General features: G+C 44.4%; 1 protein-coding gene across 3 annotated transcripts; it reads left to right on the top strand.

Annotated features, from left to right (window-relative positions):
• Positions 1 to 21: 21 nt before the first annotated feature.
• LOC129812784 (nucleolar and coiled-body phosphoprotein 1-like) lies at positions 22 to 23,598 on the top strand. 3 transcript variants are annotated; one of them, XM_055864780.1, is made up of 14 exons: positions 22 to 337; positions 910 to 968; positions 1,172 to 1,326; positions 5,946 to 6,022; positions 6,876 to 6,984; positions 7,337 to 7,530; positions 8,174 to 8,291; positions 8,449 to 8,544; positions 10,159 to 10,818; positions 13,996 to 14,706; positions 14,858 to 15,259; positions 15,673 to 15,800; positions 20,873 to 20,953; positions 22,155 to 23,598. In XM_055864780.1, the coding sequence occupies exons 1-14, from the start codon at positions 227 to 229 to the stop codon at positions 22,311 to 22,313; spliced, it is 3,060 nt and encodes a 1,019-aa protein (XP_055720755.1). In that variant the 5' UTR covers positions 22 to 226; the 3' UTR covers positions 22,314 to 23,598. The 3 variants fall into 3 exon arrangements, with proteins under 3 accessions (XP_055720755.1, XP_055720669.1, XP_055720840.1); XM_055864694.1 differs by having other exon boundaries at positions 5,943 to 6,022; XM_055864865.1 differs by having other exon boundaries at positions 5,943 to 6,022; positions 20,893 to 20,953; positions 22,155 to 22,244.
• Positions 23,599 to 23,802: the final 204 nt, after the last annotated feature.

Here is a 23,802-nt window from a genome sequence, read left to right as displayed (position 1 = left end):
CTTGATACAATACATAATAAACGCAATTAGGACAATGTTTGGAGTTATGTCCATTAATATTACTAGTTTTGAGTACTAAATGATTATTGGTCTCAAACTAAAGATTTTTGACTTTTACAGATGTGCTTTTCCGTGTTTCTTTTTATTTTGGTGACGTTTTATTACGCGACGGCGTTTCAACGCGCATGCGATTTCGGCGATATTCTTCCACACGAGCCTGGTGAAAATGGCGGAGCAAAGTTCTGTGCCGAGTGATCTTTACAAACATGTCTATTCATTTCTACTGGAGAATAAGTTTACCAAGGCTGCCCAACTGTTCATCAAACAAGCTAAAGTGGTAAGTGACATATTCCGTATCCCGTTTAGTAGCTGTTGACAATGTTGTGTACCGCTCGGCTAGCTTGGTGAGCTAGCCAGCTACGCAGGAGGTACACGCCGTGCCGAGAGAACACGTGTGACTCCAACCCACCAATAATTTGTTTTTTATTAGAATACCCATTTAATATGTTAAGTTACATATTTAACTTTTAGGATGTTTTCTGCTTCAACTGCCGTCACACAATAACTGGACTAAACTAGATAGCTTAGCAAGTTCACGTTGAACGATTGAATAAAATGTCTGTCTGACTAGTCAGCAGGCTATGAAATACCGTGTGTGTACGCTATAACTACCTAACAAGCTAGATTAACATGTCAGGCGTTTATTGGGAAATGGTTATTGCTGTTGGAAAATTGATACATAATCGAAAACTTTACTTGTTCGAATAATACTCTTCAATATGTGTTTCATGCACTTCGTAGGTGAAACATTGTTCGGAAAAAAATTGGTTAAATGTATTACCTCATGATGCCTATAAACCTGCAAAGAGAATAACATGGCCGATGTGAATGATTCTTCCTTTGCAACAGCCACCCCAGGATGAAAAAGAAGCTGCGGGTCTTCTTGACATTTTCAACTTCTGGGTGAAGTAAGTACACTCTTGTCAGTAACTTTACTACCCAACAACGTGGCTGGCGAGAATGACTTGACATGTGTATATTTTCAATCCAACCTCATCTTCCCAGAGCCCCTTTGTCGATGACTGTGAGGCTAAACCATTAAGGGCACATACCAATAGTTTAAATTATTTTTGAATGTCTCTCACTGCTCTGTTTGCCATTCCCTTCTCAGGTCTCCCGAAGCTAAGAAACGCAAGGCGCTGCCCATCGGTCCTAAAACCAGTGGCAGTCCGTCTGCTAAGAAGGCAAAGACTGCAGAGAGCTCCAGTGAGGAGTCAAGCAGTGACGAGGAGGAAGCAGCAGCGCCTGTCAAGGCTGCACCCACAGGTACGCACTCATCTGTCCTTTTAATATATGCCATTTAGCAGAGACTTATCAAAAGCAACAGTAGTGTGTGCATACATTTTTGTATGGGTAGCCCCGGCGGTAGTCAAATCCGTGGTTTTGCAAGCACCATGCTCTATCAACTGAGCCACACTGCTGAAATGAGTTATACTGGCCTGGAACAATGCTGGAAAGGACAATGCAAGATAGAATACCCGAACCTGAACAATATGGTCCCGGTTGACCCTATAGTGTAATACCTGAACCAGAACATTATAGTCCAGGTTGGCCCTATAGTGTAATACCCGAACCAGAACATTATGGTCCCGGTTGGCCCTATAGTGTAATACCTGAACCAGAACATTATGGTCCAGGTTGGCCCTATAGTGTAATACCCGAACCAGAACATTGTGGTCCAGGTTGGCCCTATAGTGTAATACCTGAACCAGAACATTATGGTCCAGGTTGGCCCTATAGTGTAATACCAGAACATTATGGTCCAGGTTGGCCCTAATAGTGTAATACCAGAACATTATGGTCCAGGTTGGCCCTATAGTGTAATACCAGAACATTATGGTCCAGGTTGGCCCTATAGTGTAATACCAGAACATTATGGTCCAGGTTGGCCCTATAGTGTAATACCAGAACATTATGGTCCAGGTTGGCCCTATAGTGTAATACCAGAACCAGAACATTATGGTCCAGGTTGGCCCTATAGTGTAATACCAGAACATTATGGTCCAGGTTGGCCCTATAGTGTAATACCAGAACATTATAGTCCAGGTTGGCCCTATAGTGTAATACCAGAACATTATGGTCCAGGTTGGCCCTATAGTGTAATACCAGAACCAGAACATTATGGTCCAGGTTGGCCCTATAGTGTAATACCAGAACATTATGGTCCAGGTTGGCCCTATAGTGTAATACCAGAACATTATGGTCCAGGTTGGCCCTATAGTGTAATACCAGAACATTATGGTCCAGGTTGGCCCTATAGTGTAATACCAGAACATTATGGTCCAGGTTGGCCCTATAGTGTAATACCAGAACATTATGGTCCAGGTTGGCCCTATAGTGTAATACCAGAACATTATGGTCCAGGTTGGCCCTATAGTGTAATACCAGAACATTATGGTCCAGGTTGGCCCTATAGTGTAATACCAGAACATTATGGTCCAGGTTGGCCCTATAGTGTAATACCAGAACCAGAACATTATGTTCCAGGTTGGCCCTATAGTGTAATACCAGAACATTATGGTCCAGGTTGGCCCTATAGTGTAATACCAGAACATTATGGTCCAGGTTGGCCCTATAGTGTAATACCAGAACATTATGGTCCAGGTTGGCCCTATAGTGTAATACCAGAACCAGAACATTATGGTCCAGGTTGGCCCTATAGTGTAATACCAGAACATTATGGTCCAGGTTGGCCCTATAGTGTAATACCTGAACCCAAACATTATGGTCCAGGTTGGCCCTATAGTGTAATACCAGAACATTATGGTCCAGGTTGGCCCTATAGTGTAATACCAGAACATTATGGTCCAGGTTGGCCCTATAGTGTAATACCTGAACATTATGGTCCAGGTTGGCCCTATAGTGTAATACCAGAACATTATGGTCCAGGTTGGCCCTATAGTGTAATACCAGAACATTGTGGTCCAGGTTGGCCCTATAGTGTAATACCAGAACATTGTGGTCCAGGTTGGCCCTATAGTGTAATACCAGAACATTGTGGTCCAGGTTGGCCCTATAGTGTAATACCTGAACATTATGGTCCAGGTTGGCCCTATAGTGTAATACCAGAACATTATGGTCCAGGTTGGCCCTATAGTGTAATACCAGAACATTATGGTCCAGGTTGGCCCTATAGTGTAATACCAGAACATTATGGTCCAGGTTGGCCCTATAGTGTAATACCTGAACATTATGGTCCAGGTTGGCCCTATAGTGTAATACCTGAACATTATGGTCCAGGTTGGCCCTATAGTGTAATACCAGAACATTATGGTCCAGGTTGGCCCTATAGTGTAATACCAGAACATTATGGTCCAGGTTGGCCCTATAGTGTAATACCAGAACATTGTGGTCCAGGTTGGCCCTATAGTGTAATACCAGAACATTATGGTCCAGGTTGGCCCTATAGTGTAATACCAGAACATTGTGGTCCAGGTTGGCCCTATAGTGTAATACCAGAACATTATGGTCCAGGTTGGCCCTATAGTGTAATACCTGAACCAGAACATTATGGTCCAGGTTGGCCCTATAGTGTAATACCAGAACATTATGGTCCAGGTTGGCCCTATAGTGTAATACCAGAACCAGAACATTGTGGTCCAGGTTGGCCCTATAGTGTAATACCTGGGCCAGAACATTATGGTCCAGGTTGGCCCTATAGTGTAATACCAGAACATTATGGTCCAGGTTGGCCCTATAGTGTAATACCTGAACCAGAACATTATGGTCCAGGTTGGCCCTATAGTGTAATACCTGAACATTATGGTCCAGGTTGGCCCTATAGTGTAATACCTGAACATTATGGTCCAGGTTGGCCCTATAGTGTAATACCAGAACATTATGGTCCAGGTTGGCCCTATAGTGTAATACCAGAACATTATGGTCCAGGTTGTCCCTATAGTGTAATACCAGAACCAGAACATTATGGTCCAGGTTGGCCCTATAGTGTAATACCTGAACATTATGGTCCAGGTTGGCCCTATAGTGTAATACCTGAACATTATGGTCCAGGTTGGCCCTATAGTGTAATACCAGAACATTATGGTCCAGGTTGGCCCTATAGTGTAATACCAGAACATTATGGTCCAGGTTGTCCCTATAGTGTAATACCTGAACCAAAACATTATGGTCCAGGTTGGCCCTATAGTGTAATACCAGAACATTATGGTCCAGGTTGGCCCTATAGTGTAATACCTGAACCAAAACATTATGGTCCAGGTTGGCCCTATAGTGTAATACCCGAGCCAGAACATTTCAGTTGAGTAGAGTCAGTTGTACAACTGACTAGGTATCCCCTTTACTTCTTCTGTGTGGTGTCTTTGCAGCAATTCGACCATGAAGGTCTGATTCACGCCGTCTCCTCTGAACAGTGGCTGTTGAGATGTCTGTTACTTGAACTCTGAAGCATTTATTTGGCCTGCAACTTCTGAGGCTTGTAACTCTAATGAACTTATCGTCTGCAGTAGAGGTAACTCTGGGTCCTCCTTTCCTGTGGTGGTCCTCATGAGAACCAGTTTCATCATAGCGCTTGATGGTTTTTTTGCGACTGCACCTGAACAAAACTTTCAAAGTTCTTGACGTTTTCCGGATTGACTGACCTTCGTGTCTTAAAGTAATGACGGACTGTCGTTTCTCTTTGCTTATTTCAGCTGTTTTTGCCATAATATGGACTTGGTATTTTAGCAAATAGGGCTACCTTCTGTATACATCCCCTACCTTGTCACAACCCAACTGATTGGCTCAAACGCATTAAGAAGGAAAAATTACACAAATTAACTTTTAACAAGGCGCACCTGTTAGTTGAAATGTATTCCAGGTGACTACCCCATGAAGCTGGTTGAGAGAATGCCAAGAGTGTGAAAAGCTGTCAAGGCAAAGGGTGGCTACTTTTAAGAATCTAAAATATATTTTGATATGTTTAACAAACATGGAATCATGTAGTAACCAAAAAGTGTTATTTCATAGTTTTGATGTCTTCACTATTCTACAATGTTGAAAATTGTAAACATAAATACCCCTTGAATGAGTAGGTGTGTCAACTTTTGACTGGACTGTGTGTGTATTTTAAGGATTTTTGAAATTCTCCAACCTTCATACCAGGCGACCCCACATGGGGTTGCGACCCCTAGTTTGGGAACCGCTGCCCCTAAACCAATATCCTGCATTGATGGACAGAGTTGACCTTTCTTATCCAGTTAAAGGTAGACTCTGAGGGGCCTCCAGAGTGGTGCTGCAGTCTTAGGCAGTGCTGGCTGCGTTACTGCAGATCCTGGTTCGATACCAGGCTGTGTCGCGGCCGTGAGACCCCGGAGGTGACGCATCATTGGCCCAAAGTCATCCTGGGTAGGGGGGGGGGTTTGGCCGGCCAGGATGTTCTTGTCCCATCGAGCACCAGCGACTCCTGTGGCGGGCCGGGTGCAATTCACGCTGACAAGGTCGCCAGGTGTACGGTGTTTCCTCTGACACATTGGTGCGGCTTGATTCCGGTTTAAGCGTGCCTTGTGTCAAGAAGCAGTGCGGCTGGGTCGTGTTTCAGAGGACGCACGGCTCTCGACGTTCGACTCCCGAGTCCGTACGGGAGTTGCAGACTGTAACTATCAATTGGCTATCACGAAAACGGGGGTAAAAAAAAAAGGTGCACTCTGAGAAATGTAAACAGCATATTGGGTAGATTTTGGCATACACAAAGAGTTGAAGCGTGAGGCTCAACTTCTCTGCTGTTTTGGTACCCTGGTTACGACGTTGTGAAGTGAACCCATGCACAGATGCTGTTCGAGCAGAGTCTTGCATCTCGCTCTTCTCATTATCTCCGGTGTTGCTCGTGGCAATGTAATTTTGCTGAGTCTACCGTTTTAACGGTTTTCTTGATGTCTTTTTGTTAGCAGCCAAGGCCCCACGCCCGGCTAAATCAGACTCCAGCAGCAGCGATGATTCCAGTGACGAGGAGGAGGCTGTAGCAAAGGTACACAAGCTATGTTTTACAATTCATCTTCTCTTTTATTATGTTAAAATCCCTAACCATACCGCCTGACCCTAACCATACCGCCTGACCCTAACCATACCGCCTGACCCTAACCATACCGCCTGACCCTAACCATACCGCCTGACCCTAACCATACCGCCTGACCCTAACCATACCGCCTGACCCTAACCATACCGCCTGACCCTAACCATACCGCCTGACCCTAACCATACCGCCTGACCCTAACCATACCGCCTGACCCTAACCATACCGCCTGACCCTAACCATACCGCCTGACCCTAACCATACCGCCTGACCCTAACCATACCGCCTGATCTATGGCCAGCTCCAGAACAAATTCAAGGAAACGTATAGTATTATACAGAGCCATGATTGCATGGACCTCCCATCTTATGTAGTGAACAGCAAACCTGGTTTATAAAAACAGATAAAGCAACACCTCACGGCATAACCCCCCCCCCCCCCCCCATGTGACCTACTGGTTGTGTGTATGTACTGACATGTATGTGGAACTGATAGATGCACACACATGCATCTTAAAAACATTAACATGTAGTTTGTGACTGTAAACGTCAAATGTATTTTTTGTTATGTGTAGAACCCCAGTAAGATTAGCTGTCACCGTTTGTTGTCGGCTAATGGGGATCCTCATAAAATATCAATGTTTGCTATAATGGCTGACCATAGGCTATAACATGGTGGGGGGGGTTTAGTGAAGATGATGCGTGTCCTGATGAAAGCATCTCGCTGTTGAGATGTTGGATACGTTATAAAGAAGAAGGTGTAGGTCTGTTCTTGCAGCCTGTTCTTAAATCTGTTCCTCTGCAAACAGAAACCTGCAGCAGCCAAAGCCCCGGTGAAGACGCCCGCGGGGTCAGCAGTCAGGAAAAAGGCCTCCAGCAGTGAGTCGTCTGAAGATGAGGCCAAAGCTCCTGCAGCTAGTAAGTACATGTTAACCTTTTGGAAGGAACAGGAAGGCCCGCGGACACTGAATATGACCCCAATCGCCACCTTTACTTGATAACGCTTTGATCCAGAAGGATCTCCGTCAGATTCTAGTGTCTTTCTTTAGCCCAGCACCCATGTTTTTTTATTAGGATGTGCGTACGACCTCACTTTTGTACATTTTAACCTTTGTTCAACCATGAACTCCCTTGAGACATGGAATCTCTTGAGACGGAGACCTGACCAAGACGATCGCTTTACGACCATGCAGACATGATCCCATATTTGTATACGCTTTGCTTCCCTCATTGTGCGGGTGTCTTGTTGACTGTTCTTCTTGCTCTGTAGAACGAAAGGCTCCTGCCGCGACCCCTAAGGCGGGAAAGGCTGCAGCCGCGACCCCTAAGGCGGGAAAGGCTGCAGCCGCGACCCCTAAGGCGGGAAAGGCTGCAGCGGGGACCCCTAAGACAGCAGCTCAGAAGAAGACTGCGAGCAGCAGCAGTAGTGAAGACAGCTCCAGTGAAGACGAGGCACCCACTAAGGTACTGAAACTGATCCACAACACACAACCTCTCACCAGGGGGGTCTATTCAAAAAGCCTCTCAGTGGAGGAGACCTGATCTAGGATCAGTTTTGCCTTTTAGATCGTAACGACTTAAAGGTCGGTTGACAAGAAGGGGCCTGATCCTAAATCAGCAGTCCCATTCTGAGACTATTTGTAAATATGTGCCCAGGACTCACAAACAGGACAGGCGTCCACGTTTCCATGGGAGCTGTGTTGTCAATGACAGCCTCCCTTCCTAGGCGTGGTACAGTATCTTCTTGATCTAACAAAAGCAGTCTCGCGTGCCTCTGTCATACGACGCAGGAATGGATGAAGGAACATTAGCTATATATTGTGAAGTAAATGTGTTTTTTTGGGGGGGTAGTAGACAAGAAATTAAGACTCAGTCAACCGTAAAACTAAGTCATTACACATCTTCATGAAAAATCTACAATGTACACATTAGAACAAAAATACCAAGGCACTCTTCATATTTTGGTGAGATTTTTAAAAATGTCTTGTTTTAGCATGTCCTCAATGATAATTAAAACCACATGTACAGCTGCTATATCTTCAGACTGTCTACACAATGTAGTTAGTGATACCTGTACCTCCTAGACTGACTCGGTCTCTCCCAACAGACCCCGGTGAAACCCTCTGGCCCTGTCAAGACCCCTCCAGCTAAGGACAGTAGTTCCTCAGACAGCAGCGATGACAGCAGTGATGATGAGGAGGAGGAGAAGAAGAAGAAAGTGGCAGGTAACAAACTACTGTTTGTACTCGGGGCCGGTTTCCCGGACATACATTATTTAGAAGACTAAACTGAAATGAAGTGTTTTGTAGTCCAAGACCAGCTACATCTGTCTGGGAAACTGGCCCTGAGTGCTGCTATCTGCCACCTTGTTATTCTCCTCAGCTAAAGCAGCCCCGGTCAAAACCACCCCGGCCAAGACTGTGACCCCCAAAGCTGCCGCAGCTGCCAGGAAGGCAGAGTCCAGCTCTGAGAGCACAGGTAGGTTTGAGACCCGAGTTCCTAAAGGCTATAGATTATATCTGTTGTTAGACCCTGGTTCTTAAGGTTCTAGACTAGAGCGCTGGTAAACACGACACGTATATCTTCAGCACAGGGGAAAGGGAAAGTTGAAGATAATCAGTTGCTGTTCAACATCCTGATTTTGTTTTCATCCTTCAAACTAAAAGTTCCAATATGATAGATCACTATACATTTTGTATTTCGGTAGAAATGTATATTTTTTATATGAATTTGATCGAAGTCGCGTTGGGGAAAGGGACGTAAAAAAGAGAACCACTACACTAGCAGGAGGAAAGCCGCTGTCCACACAAAACGGCGAAGACCCACGTCATCCTGAGGTCTGTTGTTTTAACAACAACATATTTTGACACTCTGAATAAAACCAACTTATCGTCTGACCATATCCTGTGATTTCTTTGTTCTCTATCAGCTAAAACGTTATTTTGATCACTTACGCAAACACGCAGGCTTTTAACACAGCATCTTTTCCACTGCTGCTGGATTACTTTTACTAGCTAACCCGCTAGCAGCCGTGAAACACATCACGTGCAAGTTCAAATCCCCGAGCTGACAAGGTAAAAATCTGTCGTTCTGCCCCTGAACAAGGCAGTTAACCCACTGTTCCCCTGAACAAGGCAGTTAACCCACTGTTCCTGGGCCGTCATTGTAAATAATAATTTGTTCTTAACTGACTTGTCGAGTTAAATAAAAACATACTACCAGTTTTAGCACATTTCTTTTACTGTGAAAAACAAGATCTACCTTTACCAGCATAGTAGACATTGAACGTCTATAACGGGTTAAAACTCTGTTGTTGCCTGCTGATAGCTATAGCTAGCCACATGCTAACACAAGTGATACGACTAGCAGCAGTAAACCCAGACGATGGTTAACACAACCGTTGGCTACAAAGATATCCTTGCAAGTTACATCGGCTAATAAAGATCAGGAAGTAGAGCAATCATAAAGACGTGCCTTGAATTATGTCCGTTTTCATATCAGCAAAACGGGCCGTATTCTGTTGGAATAAGCTAGCAACAACAAGTCCATCGCCAAACACCATTCTAAATCCGTGAGTGTGTGGGCCAGTTCGTTTTGCTTAGCCAGCTATCTATATTTGTTTATCTACTAGCAACATAACATGAGAAGTTTTTGGGCACTTTAGTACCTACTTGTGCCCGTATGACTGAAACGCCAGGGGTTCCCCTAACCCTAGTCTGTCTGACGCAATAGGACTTTCTTCCCGTCTACTTGCATTTCAACCAAACATGCATGCCGGTACAGTGCACTGCCGCCAGCACCAGGCCGTTACTCCTTGACGTCAAAGCCACAATGTATTGTACGTTTGAGTTATTGATAAATATAATTCACATTTCTAAAATAGAAGTGTCTATTTTTGTTGTGAACTTTTGCATAAAGACTGTTTAGATGGAGTATCATCAATCTACGTTAGATTTGTGGAAATATATTGTGAAACTTGTCCAAAATATTTTTTTAATGACGAGCCACTATTCCAACTGTTTTACCTGAGTTGAGGTGTTATGATTTTAAAGTGGAAGTGAACAGTTTCATTGATTCTCTTGTTCCTCTTAGACTCCAGCTCTGAAGAAGAAGAAGCAGCAAAGAAGCCAGTGGCCAAGTCTACCCCGGCCAAGTCTACCCCGGCCAAGTCTATCCCGGCCAAGGCTACCCCGGCCAAGGCTACCCCGGCCAAGGCTACCCCGGCCAAGGCTACCCCGGCCAAGGCTACCCCGGCCAAGGCTACCCCAGCAGAAGACTCTGACTCCAGCTCTGAGGATGAAGAAGAGGCTAAGAAGCCAGAAGTAATAAGGGTTAAGTCCACAGCTGTCAAAATAACGGTTACCCCTGCCAAGGAAGACTCTTCCTCAGACTCCAGCTCAGAGGAGGAGGAGGAGGGTTCGAAGACTGTGAAAGTAGCGCCAGCTACAGCAGCAGTAACGGTGGCAAAGGTAAAGGAGCAGGGGGCCAAGACTGTGACTGTCGTGGGGGCCAAGGCTACTGTGAAGGTGGTGGAAGACGGCTCCTCTTCCTCGAGCTCCGAGGATGACGACGAGGGGACAGTGAAAGTAGCACCAGCCAAGGCGACCCCTACCGTGACCCGGGGCAAGGCTGCTGAGTCCTCCTCGGACTCTGACTCAAGCTCAGAAGAGGAGGAAGAGGCTAAAAAGCCAGCAGCCAAGGTGACTCCAGCGAAGACTGCCCCAACTAAGAAATCAGACTCTTCCAGCTCTGGTAAGACAGATTTAATACAATAGGCTGTAAGATGGACTGAGTCATTTTAGAATGCGTCCCAGATCTGTTTGTGCAGTCTTGCCAACTCAACTGAATAGATTGGCAAGAGGCCACAAAAAGATCTGTGACTCGGGTTAGAGACTCATTTACTTTTTTACTATTATGCATGGGTTATGTTACAAAACCTTTAAACAATGCAGTAAATTGCGACTCATTCTCGCCGGTTGGACCCCTCTATGGTCTTCTCAGGGCTAATACTTTGCTTGATAGTTCTCATGATGGTGACGTCCATCAGATCTGTATACGGCGCCACAAGAAAACCGGAAAACGTTCAACCAGAGGTGGCGCTCCTAGTGGCCGTGGACTTTAATGCAGGGAAACTCAAATCAGTTTTACCTCATTTATATCAGCGTGTTAAATGTGCAACTAGAGGGGAAAAACACTTAAGATCACCTTTACAGAGACATGTACAAAGCTCTCCCTCGCCCTCCATGTGGCAAATTTGACCATAATTATATCCTCCTGATTACAAGCAACAATTAAAGCAGGAAGCGCACGTGAATGGTTCAATAAGGAAGTGGTCAGATGAAGCAGATGCTAAGCTACAGGAATGTTTTGCTAGCACAGACTGGAATATGTTCCGGGATTCCTCCGGTGGCATTGAGGAGTACACCACATCAGTCGTTGGCTTCATCAATAAGTGCATCGAGGACGTCGTCCCCACAGTGACCGTACGTACATTTTTAAGAATGACGAAGCATCAAACGGGGAAAGCTTCATTACAGGTCTAGGATCGATGCGTACTACACCGGCTCCGACGGTCGTCGGACGTGGCAGGGCTTGCAAACTATTAGACTACAGAGGGAAGCACAGCCGAGAGCTGCCCAGTGACACGAGCCTACCAGACGAGATAAATAACTTCTATGCTCGCTTCGAGGCAAGTAACACTGAAACATGCATGAGAGTACCAGCTGTTCCGGACGACTGTGTGATCACGCTCTCCGTAGCCGATGTAAGACCTTTAAACAGGTCTACATTCACAGCGCCACAGGGCCAGACGGATTACCAGGACGTGTACTCGGAGAATGCACAGACAAACTGGCAAGTGTCTCCACTGACATTTTCAACCACTCCCTGACTGAGTCTGTAATAGAGGTCGACCGATTAATCAGGGCCGATTTCAAGTTTTTATAACAATCGTTAATCTGCATTTTTGGGCACCGATTATGGCCGATTACATTGCACTCCACGAGGAGACTGTGTGGCAGGCTGACTACCTGTTATGCGAGTGCAGCAAGGAGCCAAGGTAAGGTGCTAGCTAGCATTAAACTTATAAAAAAACAATCTTAACATAATCACTAGTTACCTACACATGGTTGATGATATTACTAGTTTATCTAGCTTGTCCTGCGTTGCATATAATCAATGCGGTGCCTATTAATTTCTCATCGAATCACAGCCTACTTCGCCAAACGGGTGATGATTTAACAAGCGCATTTGCGGAAAAAGCACTGTCCGTTGCACCAATGTACCTAACCATAAACATCAACGCCTTTCTTAAAATCAATACACAAGTACATATTTTTAAACCTGCATATTTAGGTAATATTGCCTGCTAACATGAATTTCTTTTAACTAGGGAAATTGTGTCACATTTCTTGCGCTCTGTGCAAGCAGTCAGGGTATATGCAGCAGTTTGGGCCGCCTGGCTCGTTGCGAACTGTGTGAAGTCCATTTCTTCCAAACAAAGACCGTAATTAATTTGCCAGAATTTTACATAATTATGACACAACATTGAAGGTTGTACAATGTAACAGCAATATTTAGACTTATGGATGCCACCCGTTAGATAAAATACGGAACGGTTCCGTATTTCACTGAAAGAATAAACGTTTTGTTTTCGAATGATAGTTTCCGGATTCGACCATTTTAATGACATAAGGCTCGTATTTCTGTGTTTGTATATTATAATTAAGTCTATGATTTGATATTTGCTAGAGCAGTCTGACTGAGCAATGGTAGGCAGCAGCAGGTTCGTAATCATTCATTCAAACAGCACTTTCGTGCTTTTGCAAGCAGCTCTTCACAATGCTTCAAGCATTGAGCTGTTTATGACTTCAAGCCTATCAACACTACAGTGCCTATAAGAACATCCAATAGTCAAAGGTATATGAAATACAAATGGTATAGAGAGAAATAGTCCTATAATAACTACAACCTAAAACTTCTTACCTGGGAATATTGAAGACTCATGTTAAAAGGAACCACCAGCTTTCATATATTCTCATGTTCTGAGCAAGGAACTTAAACGTTAGCTTTCTTACATGGCACATATTGCACTTTTACTTTCTTCTCCAACACTTCTTTTTTTTTGCATTATTTAAACCAAATTAAACATGTTTCATTATTTATTTGAGACTAAATAGATTTTATTGATGTATTATATTAAGTTAAAAGTGTTCATTGTTCAGTCATTAATGTTGTAATTGTCATTATTACAAATATATACAGCGGGGGGAACAAGTATTTAATACACTGCCGATTTTGCAAGCGGTAAGCGGTACCGGAGCGCTAAGTCGAGGGCGAAAAGGCTTCTAAACAGCTTCTACTCCAAAGCCATAAGACTCCGGAACAGATAATCAAAGGGCTTTCCAGACACCTCTTTTACACTGCTGCTACTCTCTGTTTTATAATCTATGCATAGTCACTAACTTTACCTACATGTACATATTACCTCGACTAACCGGTGTTAGCAGTTGATGTTATTATTCAATAACAAAGACTCCAAAGCAAATCAGGGGGGAGAAAAAATAGATTTATTTGAAAAGGACAAATCATAGATATGCCTGGAGGTTATAGATGTTCAATCTTCCCTGTCCTCAGTATTCTGTTCTCTGTTCTCACTCTGCACCAGTTGAAAACATTTCAGTCTGACACCGGATAAAGCTGTCTGAACTTGTTAAGAAATATTTTTCTCTTTGTTGGGCGCTGAATAATTTTTTGGAAATATTTCCCCCCCGTGTCCACAGAAAAACACAGTAAAGTGTTACATAGCACTAGGTAGTGGGGGATTATAATTTAGGTCTTGGCTTAGACGAATGTCAAACAAACTCGCATTATTTAACTGAATCTACCTTTTTTTAAATGTTGTATTGTTCACATATGTCTGTCCTGTAGACTCTGACAGCAGTTCTGAGGACGAGACACCGGCTAAACCTGCTGCAGCTGCCCCAGCCAAGGCCCCAGCCAAGGCCCCAGCCAAGGCCCCAGCCAAGGCCCCAGCCAAGGCCCCAGCCAAGGCCCCAGCCAAGGCCCCAGCCAAGGCCCCAGCCAAGGCCCCAGCCAAGGCCCCAGCCAAGGCCGCTACAGCAAACAGCTCGGACTCCGACTCTTCTTCTGAAGATGATGAACCCCCAGCTAAGAAGGCTACCCCAGCCTCTGTTGCTAAACCAGGCTCCAAACTAGCCACCCCGGTTACTAAACCAGGCTCCAAACCAGCCACCCCGGTTACTAAACCAGGCTCCAAACCAGCCACCCCGGTTACTAAACCAGCCTCCAAACCAGCCACACCAGTGGTGACTAAATCAGCCCCAGCCAAGGCAGCAGCCGAGAGCAGCTCCGATTCAGACAGCTCGGACTCGGAGGACCAGGCTGCTGCCGCCAAGAAGACCCCCACCAAACGTGCAGCCAAGAGTCCTGCCGTCAAGACACCGGCTAAAGCTGCAGAGTCGTCATCGTCCGAGGAGAGTAGCTCTGAGGAAGAAGAGGCCAGTAAAAAGGCTGTAAAACCCACCACCACCCCCAAGACCACCCCTAAGACCACCGCAGCAGCCAGACCTAAAGCCAAGGAGGACAGCAGCTCTTCAAGTGACTCCAGCGATGAAGAGGGTAAGAAGATTCACAGATTCTCTCTCATACTTATGTGTAGGCTTATTTTTTGTTGTTGTATCTTTTTCATATTTCGAGGTCGCTTGTGAATAAGCATTCCATTGTATTTTTTTATACATATGACAACTAAATTGAACTTTGAACCTTGCAGCAGCAGCGCCCAAACCAGCAGCAGTGAAGGCTACAACCCCAGCCTCTGCTAAAAAGGCAGCCGAAAGCAGCTCGGACTCTTCCGACAGTTCCGACTCGGAGGTGGAGACAGAGGCCGCCAAGACAACGCCCGCTAAGCCTGCTCTGACCAATGGAAAGCCAGCTACACCCAAAGCAACCACCTCTGCAGTCAAGGCAACGAAACCGACCAAGGCTGCCGAGTCTTCCTCTTCCGAGGAGACTAGCTCTGAGGAAGAGGCCAGTAAAAAGACTGCCACCCCCAAGACCACCCCAGCAGCCAGACCTAAAACCAAGGAGGCCAGCAGCTCATCAGACGACTCTTCTTCTGAAGAAGAGGCGGCGGTGAAAGCACCGGCAGCAGTCACCACTCCCATCGCTAACGGTGAGTGTTGAACGCCACTAAAAAGGTACAGTCTGGAACCTGGGGAAACTGTTCAATGGGCATTTTAAATTCATGATATTTACCCATTTTGATTCTTGACAATTTATAGCTTTTAAATGCCTCCATAAGCCCCAGTACAACTGAGGCTATCTGTTGAGTGCTATCTTAATGGCCTACACATTGGAGCCATTTACCAAAAGAAGGAAAAATGGCCCATGTTTTGCAGCAAGGCTAATTATCACGCTACAATTAAATTAGTCATCCTTGTTTGAATTGTTTTATAGTTGTATTGCCCTTTTTTAAATGGGTTATTGGGTTCGTTTAAATTCTTATAACCAGGATTGTTTTTATATAACTGGATAGATTGACAAGAAGGCTATTTTTCTCATTATCCCTCTCCTCTCCCTCCACAGGCACTGTAAACGGTAAGAGAAAAAGGGACGGAGAAGCCTCGTCAGAGGATGAGGAAGAATTAACGACGCCTAAAAATAAGAAGGCAACAACAACTAAACCACAGACGTTCCCTAAAGTCTCTAAGAAGGTGAGAACAGAGACTGGCTGGCGCTGGGCTTGTATAACTATTTTAATACTTATTTGTTGGTTTGATTCAGAGTATTTGTTGTATATGGTAGATAAACTTTAACATGGTGTCAGACTATTAGTATACAGAAATAGATGTTTCATTTCTGTACCACAGAGATACTTTTCTGGCACGTAAAGTGCTTTCGGAAAGTATTCAGACCCCTTGACTTTTTCCTCATTTTGTTTCGTTACAGCCTTATTCTAAAATTAATTTAAATTGTTTTTTTCCCCTCGTCAATCTACCTTTATTACGATAAAGCAAAAACAGGTTTGGGCATATTTGCAAATTTATAAAGAAATTTAAAAACAAATTCTACACAAGTATTTTTCTCTGCAAATCCTATCAAGCTCTGTCGGGTTGGATGGGAGCGTTGCTGCACAGCTATTTTCAGGTTTATCCAGAGATGCGCTTGACATTTCAAGACCGCTCCTGCGTTGTCTTGGCTGTGTGCTGACAGTTGGCGCTGAAGGAGATGGCTGCCATTTTACAGGCTCCTAACCAACTATCCTATTGTGTTTTCGCGTTATTTGTAACTTATTTTGTACGTAATGTTTCTGCCATCGTCTCTTAAGACCTGAAAGGAGCTTCTAGATCTCAGGACAGCGATTACTCACCTCGTACTGGACCAAGATTATTATTTTTCTTAAACGAGTCAGATGCGAAGGATTTGCTTCAGACACCCGACGAGGCCCAAATCCCTGTCCTTCTCATTAAGAAGAGACTGAGATATCGGGAATCTAGGTCAGGGTGCCTTGTAAGCATCCGACGGCGAGTGAGTAATCCCCCTCTACCAACAGTTCTATTAGCTAACGCACAATTGGATAACAAAATGGATGAGCTCCGCTCAAGACTACTGTTAGCAGTGGATGTTATGATTCAGTAACACAGACCCCGAGGTAAATACGTTTATTCAAAGAGAACAAATCATGTGGGGAGGTAGATGTTCGTGCTCGCCTGTCCTCAGTGATTCTCTCCACAGAACAAAGGAACGGGAATTGATTTATAATCCAGCCCTAGCTTGTGGTTGACCAATAAGAATTCCTTGCAATAAAACTGGGCCACTGGCCAAATAACAAGTATCCTATTTCAGGCTCGGTGCCTAGACAAATTCCTGCCATGTATCTGACCCAGTGATCAATAATTTCCTATTACAGAAAAACCACCATTTCCATTGATCATTAAATCTAGTCTTTTCGTCCTCTGCGTTGTGTATTTATCTTCAAAATATTCTTACACTATCCTACCAACGGGATATTAACTGTAATATCTTATGTTTCACCGAGTCGTGGCTGAACAACGACATGGATAACATACAGCTGGCTGGGTTTACAGCTGCATCGGCAAGATGGAACAGCTGCCGCCGCTAAGACAAGGGGTCTGTGTGTCTTTGTCAATAACAGCTGGTGCACGAAAGCTAATATTAAGGGAGTCTCGAGGTTTTGCTCGACTGAGGTAGAGTTTCTCATGATAAGCTGTAGACCATACTATTTACCAAGAGTTTTCATCTATATTTTTCACCACAAACCGATGCTCGCTCTAAGACCTCACTCAACGAGCTATAAACAAACAAGAAAATGCTCATCCAGATGCAGCGCTCCTAGTGGCCGGGGACTTTAATGCAGGGGAACTTATCCTTTTTAACCTCATTTCTACCAGCATGTTACGTGCAATCGGGGGGGGGGGGGGCTCTAGACCACTTTTACTCCACACAGAGCTGCTTACAAAACTCTCCCTCGCCCTTCATTTGGCAAATCTGACCATAATTCTACCCTCCTGATTCCTGTGAAATTTAAAGCAGGAAGTACCTGTGACTCGCTCAATATGGAAGTGGTCAGATGACGCAGATGCTAAGCTACAGAACTGTTTTGCTACCACAGACTGGAATATGTTCTGGGATTCATCCGATGGCATTGAGGAGTACACCACATCAGTCACTGGCTTTATCAATAAGTGCATCAACGACGTTGTCCCCACAGTGACCGTACGTACATACCCCAACCAACATCTGCACTGAGCTAAAGGCTAGAGCTGCCGCTTTCAAGGAACGGGACTCAAACCCGGAAGCTTATAAGAAATCCCGCTATGCCCTCCGAACAATCAAACAGGTAAAGCGCCAATACAGGACTAAGATTGAATCGTACTACACCGGCTCCGACGCTTGTCGGATGTGGCAAGGCTTGCAAACCATTACAGGCTACAAAGGGAAACACAACCGAGAGCTGACCAGTGACACGAGCCTACCAGACGAGCTAAATTACTTCTATGCTCGATTCGAGTCAAGCATGAGAGCATCAGACGACACAACAGTAGTAGGCTTGATCACCAACAACGACGAGACAGCCTATAGGAAGGAGGTGAGGGCACATCGGGGTGCCTCACTCGAACGTCAACAAAGCAAAGAGGATTGTGGACTTCAAGAAACAGCAGAGGGAGCACTCCCCTTATCCACAGAGGGGACAGTAGTGGAGAAGGTGGAAAGCTTTAAGTTCCTCGACGTACACATCACGGACAATAGTCGCAGTGGTGAAGAATGTGCAATAGCGCCTCAACCTCAGGAGGCTTAAGAAATTTGGCTTGTCACCTAGAACCCTCAATTTTTACAGATGCACAATTGAGAGCTTCCTGTCGGGCTGTATCACTGCCTGGTACGGCAACTGCACCGCCCACAACCGCAGGGCTCTCCAGAGGGTGGTGCGGTCTGCCCAACACATCACCGGGGGCAAACCACCTGCCCTCCATGACCCCTACAGCAACCGATGTCACAGGAAGGCCAAAAAGATCATCAAGGACAACCACCCGAGCCACTGCCTGTTCACCCCGCTATCATCCAGAAGGCGAGGTCAGCACAGGTGCATCAAAGCAGGGACAGAGAGACTGAAAAACAGCTTCTAACTCAAGGCCATCAGACTCTTCAACAGCCGTCACTAACACAGAGGCTGCGGTCAACATACAGACTTGAAATCATTGGCCACTAATAAATTATCACTCGTCACTTTAATAATGTTTACATATCTTGCATTACTCATCCCATATGTATATACTGTATTTTATACCATCTATTGCATCTTGCCTATGCCACTTGTTCATTGCTCATCCATATATTTATATGTATATATTCTTATTACATCTCTTAGATAGTTGTTGGGAATTGTTAGATATTGATGCACTGTCAACTAGAAGCACAAGCATTTCACTACACTCGACAATAACATCTGCTAACCATGTGTATGTGACCAATAACATTTTATTTGAGAGATTACCTCAACTAACCTGTGCCCCTCACATTGACTTTGTACCTTAACACCCTGTATATAGCCTCCACATTGACTCTGTACCGTAACACCCTGTATATAGCCTCCACATTGACTCTGTACTGGTACTCCCTGTATATAGCCTCCACATTGACTCTGTACTGGTACTCCCTGTATATAGCCTCCACATTGACTCTGTACTGGTACTCCCTGTATATAGCCTCCACATTGACTCTGTACCGGTACCCCCTGTATATAGCCTCCACATTGACTCTGTACCGTAATACCCTGTATATAGCCTCCACATTGACTCTGTACCGTAACACCCTGTATATAGCCTCCACATTGACTCTGTACCGGTACCCCCTGTATATAGCCTCCACATTGACTCTGTACCGGTACCCCCTGTATATAGCCTCCACATTGACTCTGTACCGGTACCCCCTGTATATAGCCTCCACATTGACTCTGTACCGGTACCCCCTGTATCTAGCCTCCACATTGATTCTGTACCGTAACACCCTGTATATAGCCTCCACATTGACTCTGTACCGTAACACCCTGTATATTGACTCTGTACCGTAACACCCTGTATATTGACTCTGTACCGTAACACCCTGTATATTGACTCTGTACCGTAACACCCTGTATATTGACTCTGTTCCGTAACACCCTGTATATTGACTCTGTACCGTAACACCCTGTATATTGACTCTGTACCGTAACACCCTGTATATTGACTCTTTACCGTAACACCCTGTATATTGACTCTGTACCGTAACACCCTGTATATTGACTCTGTACCGTAACACCCTGTATATTGACTCTGTTCCGTAACACCCTGTATATTGACTCTGTACCGTACCACCCTGTATATTGACTCTGTACCGTAACACCCTGTATATTGACTCTGTACCGTAACAACCTGTATATTGACTCTGTACCGTAACACCCTGTATATTGACTCTGTTCCGTAACACCCTGTATATTGACTCTGTACCGTAACACCCTGTATATTGACTCTGTACCGTAACACCCTGTATATTGACTCTGTACCGTAACACCCTGTATATTGACTCTGTACCGTAACACCCTGTATATTGACTCTGTACCGTAACACCCTGTATATTGACTCTGTTCCGTAACACCCTGTATATTGACTCTGTACCGTAACACCCTGTATATTGACTCTGTACCGTAACACCCTGTATATTGACTCTGTACCGTAACACCCTGTATATTGACTCTGTACCGTAACACCCTGTATATTGACTCTGTACCGTAACACCCTGTATATTGACTCTGTTCCGTAACACCCTGTATATTGACTCTGTACCGTAACACCCTGTATATTGACTCTGTACCGTAACACCCTGTATATTGACTCTGTACCGTAACACCCTGTATATTGACTCTGTACCGTAACACCCTGTATATTGACTCTGTACCGTAACACCCTGTATATTGACTCTGTTCCGTAACACCCTGTATATTGACTCTGTACCGTAACACCCTGTATATTGACTCTTTACCGTAACACCCTGTATATTGACTCTGTACCGGTACCCATTTTAGAATAAGGCTGTAACGTAACAAAAAGTCAAGGTCTGAATAATTTCCAGAGGCACTGTATACATTTCAGATATGTTTGTTTGGGTCTATACAGAACTGAGGTCCATTGTGGAACTAACTGGTCTGTGTCATTGTGGCGCATTGTGTCAAATATGGACGTAACTTGCCTCCTAAATTCCCTGTTTGACCCGTCTGTCCCTCCTAAAGATCAATGTGCCTTTCCGTAGAATAAGAGAGGAGGACATTGATGTGGATAACCGACTGGCCGATAACTCCTTCGACGCCAAGGTGAGAACGCCACCCCCCCCCCCCCCCCCTCTCTGTGTACTAATGGGGCCAGATCAAACCTGATTCAGTTGCAATTTGTATAATTATTTCCTTTATAACACATCTGACTATGATCACACATTATTGTTCTGTGTACTAAGCCCTTCATTTATAAACACCATTACAGTTCTGTGTACTAAGCCCTTCATTTATAAACACCATTACAGTTCTGTGTACTAAGCCCTTCATTTATAAACACCATTACAGTTCTGTGTACTAAGGCCTTCATTTATAAACACCATTACAGTTCTGTGTACTAAGGCCTTCATTTAAAACACCATTACAGTTCTGTGTACTAAGGCCTTCATTTAAAACACCATTACAGTTCTGTGTACTAAGCCCTTCATTTATAAACACCATTACAGTTCTGTGTACTAAGGCCTTCATTTAAAACACCATTACAGTTCTGTGTACTAAGGCCTTCATTTATAAACACCATTACAGTTCTGTGTACTAAGGCCTTCATTTATAAACACCATTACAGTTCTGTGTACTAAGGCCTTCATTTAAAACACCATTACAGTTCTGTGTACTAAGGCCTTCATTTATAAACACCATTACAGTTCTGTGTACTAAGGCCTTCATTTATAAACACCATTACAGTTCTGTGTACTAAGGCCTTCATTTATAAACACCATTACAGTTCTGTGTAAATATTATTGGTGATATTTATTCACCTCTAACAAGTCATTTCTGGGTAATGATTTAAATACCTTACTGTGATTGGTCAAAAAGAAACAAGCAGCTTCTTAGCAAAGAGCGATTTCCCCCCCAATCACCAATTTAGCTGGGAGGGGAGAACAAGTTATTGGCCGAGAGCTTTGGAACTCTTTCTTATTGGTCTATTAACTAATGTACTGCCTTGTGATGTCACTAGACAGACAAACTCCATCCTACCAAAACAGGCTGACATTTCAGGCCATCTTTTCAAACACTAAAAGGGCATTATCATTTCGCAGTATTACTCCAACCTCTTTATGTAAATGTCATTCACCATTCACACTCTGAATGGACAACAGCACGTTCACACATTAGCTTGCACTAATTTACCGTGCTTGATCATTAAACTCTACAGTAGTTATGACTTGACAGTTCCCTTCAACCAGGGATGTGATCATTGGCTAGACTGATTTTGACTGTCTCTCTGCTTTCTCCTCCTCAGCGCGGGTCGGATGGAGACTGGGGCCAGAGGGCCAATGACGTGCTCCGCTTCACCAAGGGAAAGTCCTTCCGCCACGAGAAGACCAAGAAGAAGAGGGGTAGCTACTGTGGAGGAGCCATCTCCCAGTCCGTCAACTCCATCAAGTTCGACAGCGACTGAGAACCTAGTCATCGTTTGTCGCTACCCCTCTTCCTCCTCTCGACCGAGGACCAGGACAGTCTGCCCCCCGACCTCCTCAGCAGCAACCTGACTGAGCTGAAGATCATGAACTACATCTGAGACTGCTGCACTCATATAACTGGCTGGTGATTTTTAGTTTGTGCGTCTGTGTTAAACCAGTCCTTTAAAATGCACATTTCTGTAATGGTGGAATGACGGGTGTAGAAGTGGAGACTAGCTTTCCTTGAAATGGCGCCCTATTGCTATGTAGTGCGCTGCTTTTGACCTTATTGAAAGTAGTGCACTATACGTAGGAAATAGGGTGCCATTTAGCACATAGGTAAGGCAGCAGGGGAGGTCTTGACTGTCTCCCCTGTGCTTTCAGGACGGATCACAAAGGATTCATGTACAACATATAGCCACCAGGTGGCGGTAGTACGTCACATTTCAATTTAAACTGTTCAGATTTCTTGTTTCCTTCTTCTCTCAGCCCCTTAATCTGTTGCTTGCTGTGATATTGTTGGCCTGGATCTCACACCTTCTGTCCAGTGATTTAAAAAATAATGATAATTCAGTGGTAAATTTAAATTCTGTTTCTTGTGTATTGCAGTTTGCATTGTCATGTAATGGTGGAGAGAAGGGTTATTTGTTTGATTTTTTATATGGAACATGCAGACCTGTGGTTTGAGAGTTGAATGAAATGTTCTTTAGTTTCTCTTTGGTATGATTATTATGGTGTGAATCTTTCGCAGTGGGTGCGTTCCAGGCTGACTACATTGCAGTGGCCTACCAGATCTCACGCCTGGATAAGGATTCAACCGCTGCAATGTAGTCTGTTTGGAACGTACCCGTTTTCTTCTCCTGCAGACTCATGTACGGTCGTCACGGTTTAGATTTTGTAGGTTTTATGTCACTATTTAAGTTTTTCAGCCTGGGATCATCCAACTGTCATTACAAGCTGCAGTCTAAAAAAAAATATTAAAAAATCCTGGGTCGTGTTCAGAAGGGTATACTGAAACGGTAAACTCAGTATGTTGTGCCTACTGAACAGGATCTGGTTGCATCTGAAATGGCACCCTGTTCACTCCTGGTCGTAAGTAGTGTACCGTAGGGAATACGCTGCCATTTCAGATGTGATGTTGTTTCCTGCTGAGGTGAAACTGCCAGCCCCAAGTTATTTTAATTTTGTGAATTTTCAATTTCCTGTTTCTATTCCTATAAACACCCTTAGTCTTATCGAGTATTAGTATTATTATTACTTGAATAAAATCCTTGGTTGTCCCAATCTCTCCTTCCTCCCTCCACATTCAAAAGCTCTCTTTTCCTTTGACTTGTGAACTTAGAGGAGTTTCAGCAACTCCTGGAGGACAGGAATTAAATAAAAAAATGTTAAATAGAACCAACATGTAAATAACCCAGAAGGCCCCCCCCCCCCCCAAAAAAAATGTTTTTTACCATTTGATTTACTTAACGTTGTCCTCTAAGTTAC

The sequence above is a fragment of the Salvelinus fontinalis genome, chromosome 1 (genome assembly GCF_029448725.1).
Source record: "Salvelinus fontinalis isolate EN_2023a chromosome 1, ASM2944872v1, whole genome shotgun sequence".
In the NCBI taxonomy this organism is placed as follows: domain Eukaryota; kingdom Metazoa; phylum Chordata; class Actinopteri; order Salmoniformes; family Salmonidae; genus Salvelinus; species Salvelinus fontinalis.
The sequence above is the reverse complement of the archived record's forward strand: the minus strand, read 5'-3'. Positions and strand labels throughout refer to the sequence as shown.

What these genes read in the sequence shown, in the direction of transcription:
- LOC129812784 (XM_055864694.1), top strand. Translation starts at nt 227, where the DNA reads ATGGCGGAGCAAAGTTCTGTGCCGAGTGATCTTTACAAACATGTCTAT. An exon ending in ATCAGACTCTTCCAGCTCTG is followed by an intron (nt 10,819 to 13,995) that starts GTAAGACAGATT and finishes TCTGTCCTGTAG; the next exon opens with ACTCTGACAGCAGTTCTGAG. An exon ending in TGACTCCAGCGATGAAGAGG is followed by an intron (nt 14,707 to 14,857) that starts GTAAGAAGATTC and finishes TGAACCTTGCAG; the next exon opens with CAGCAGCGCCCAAACCAGCA.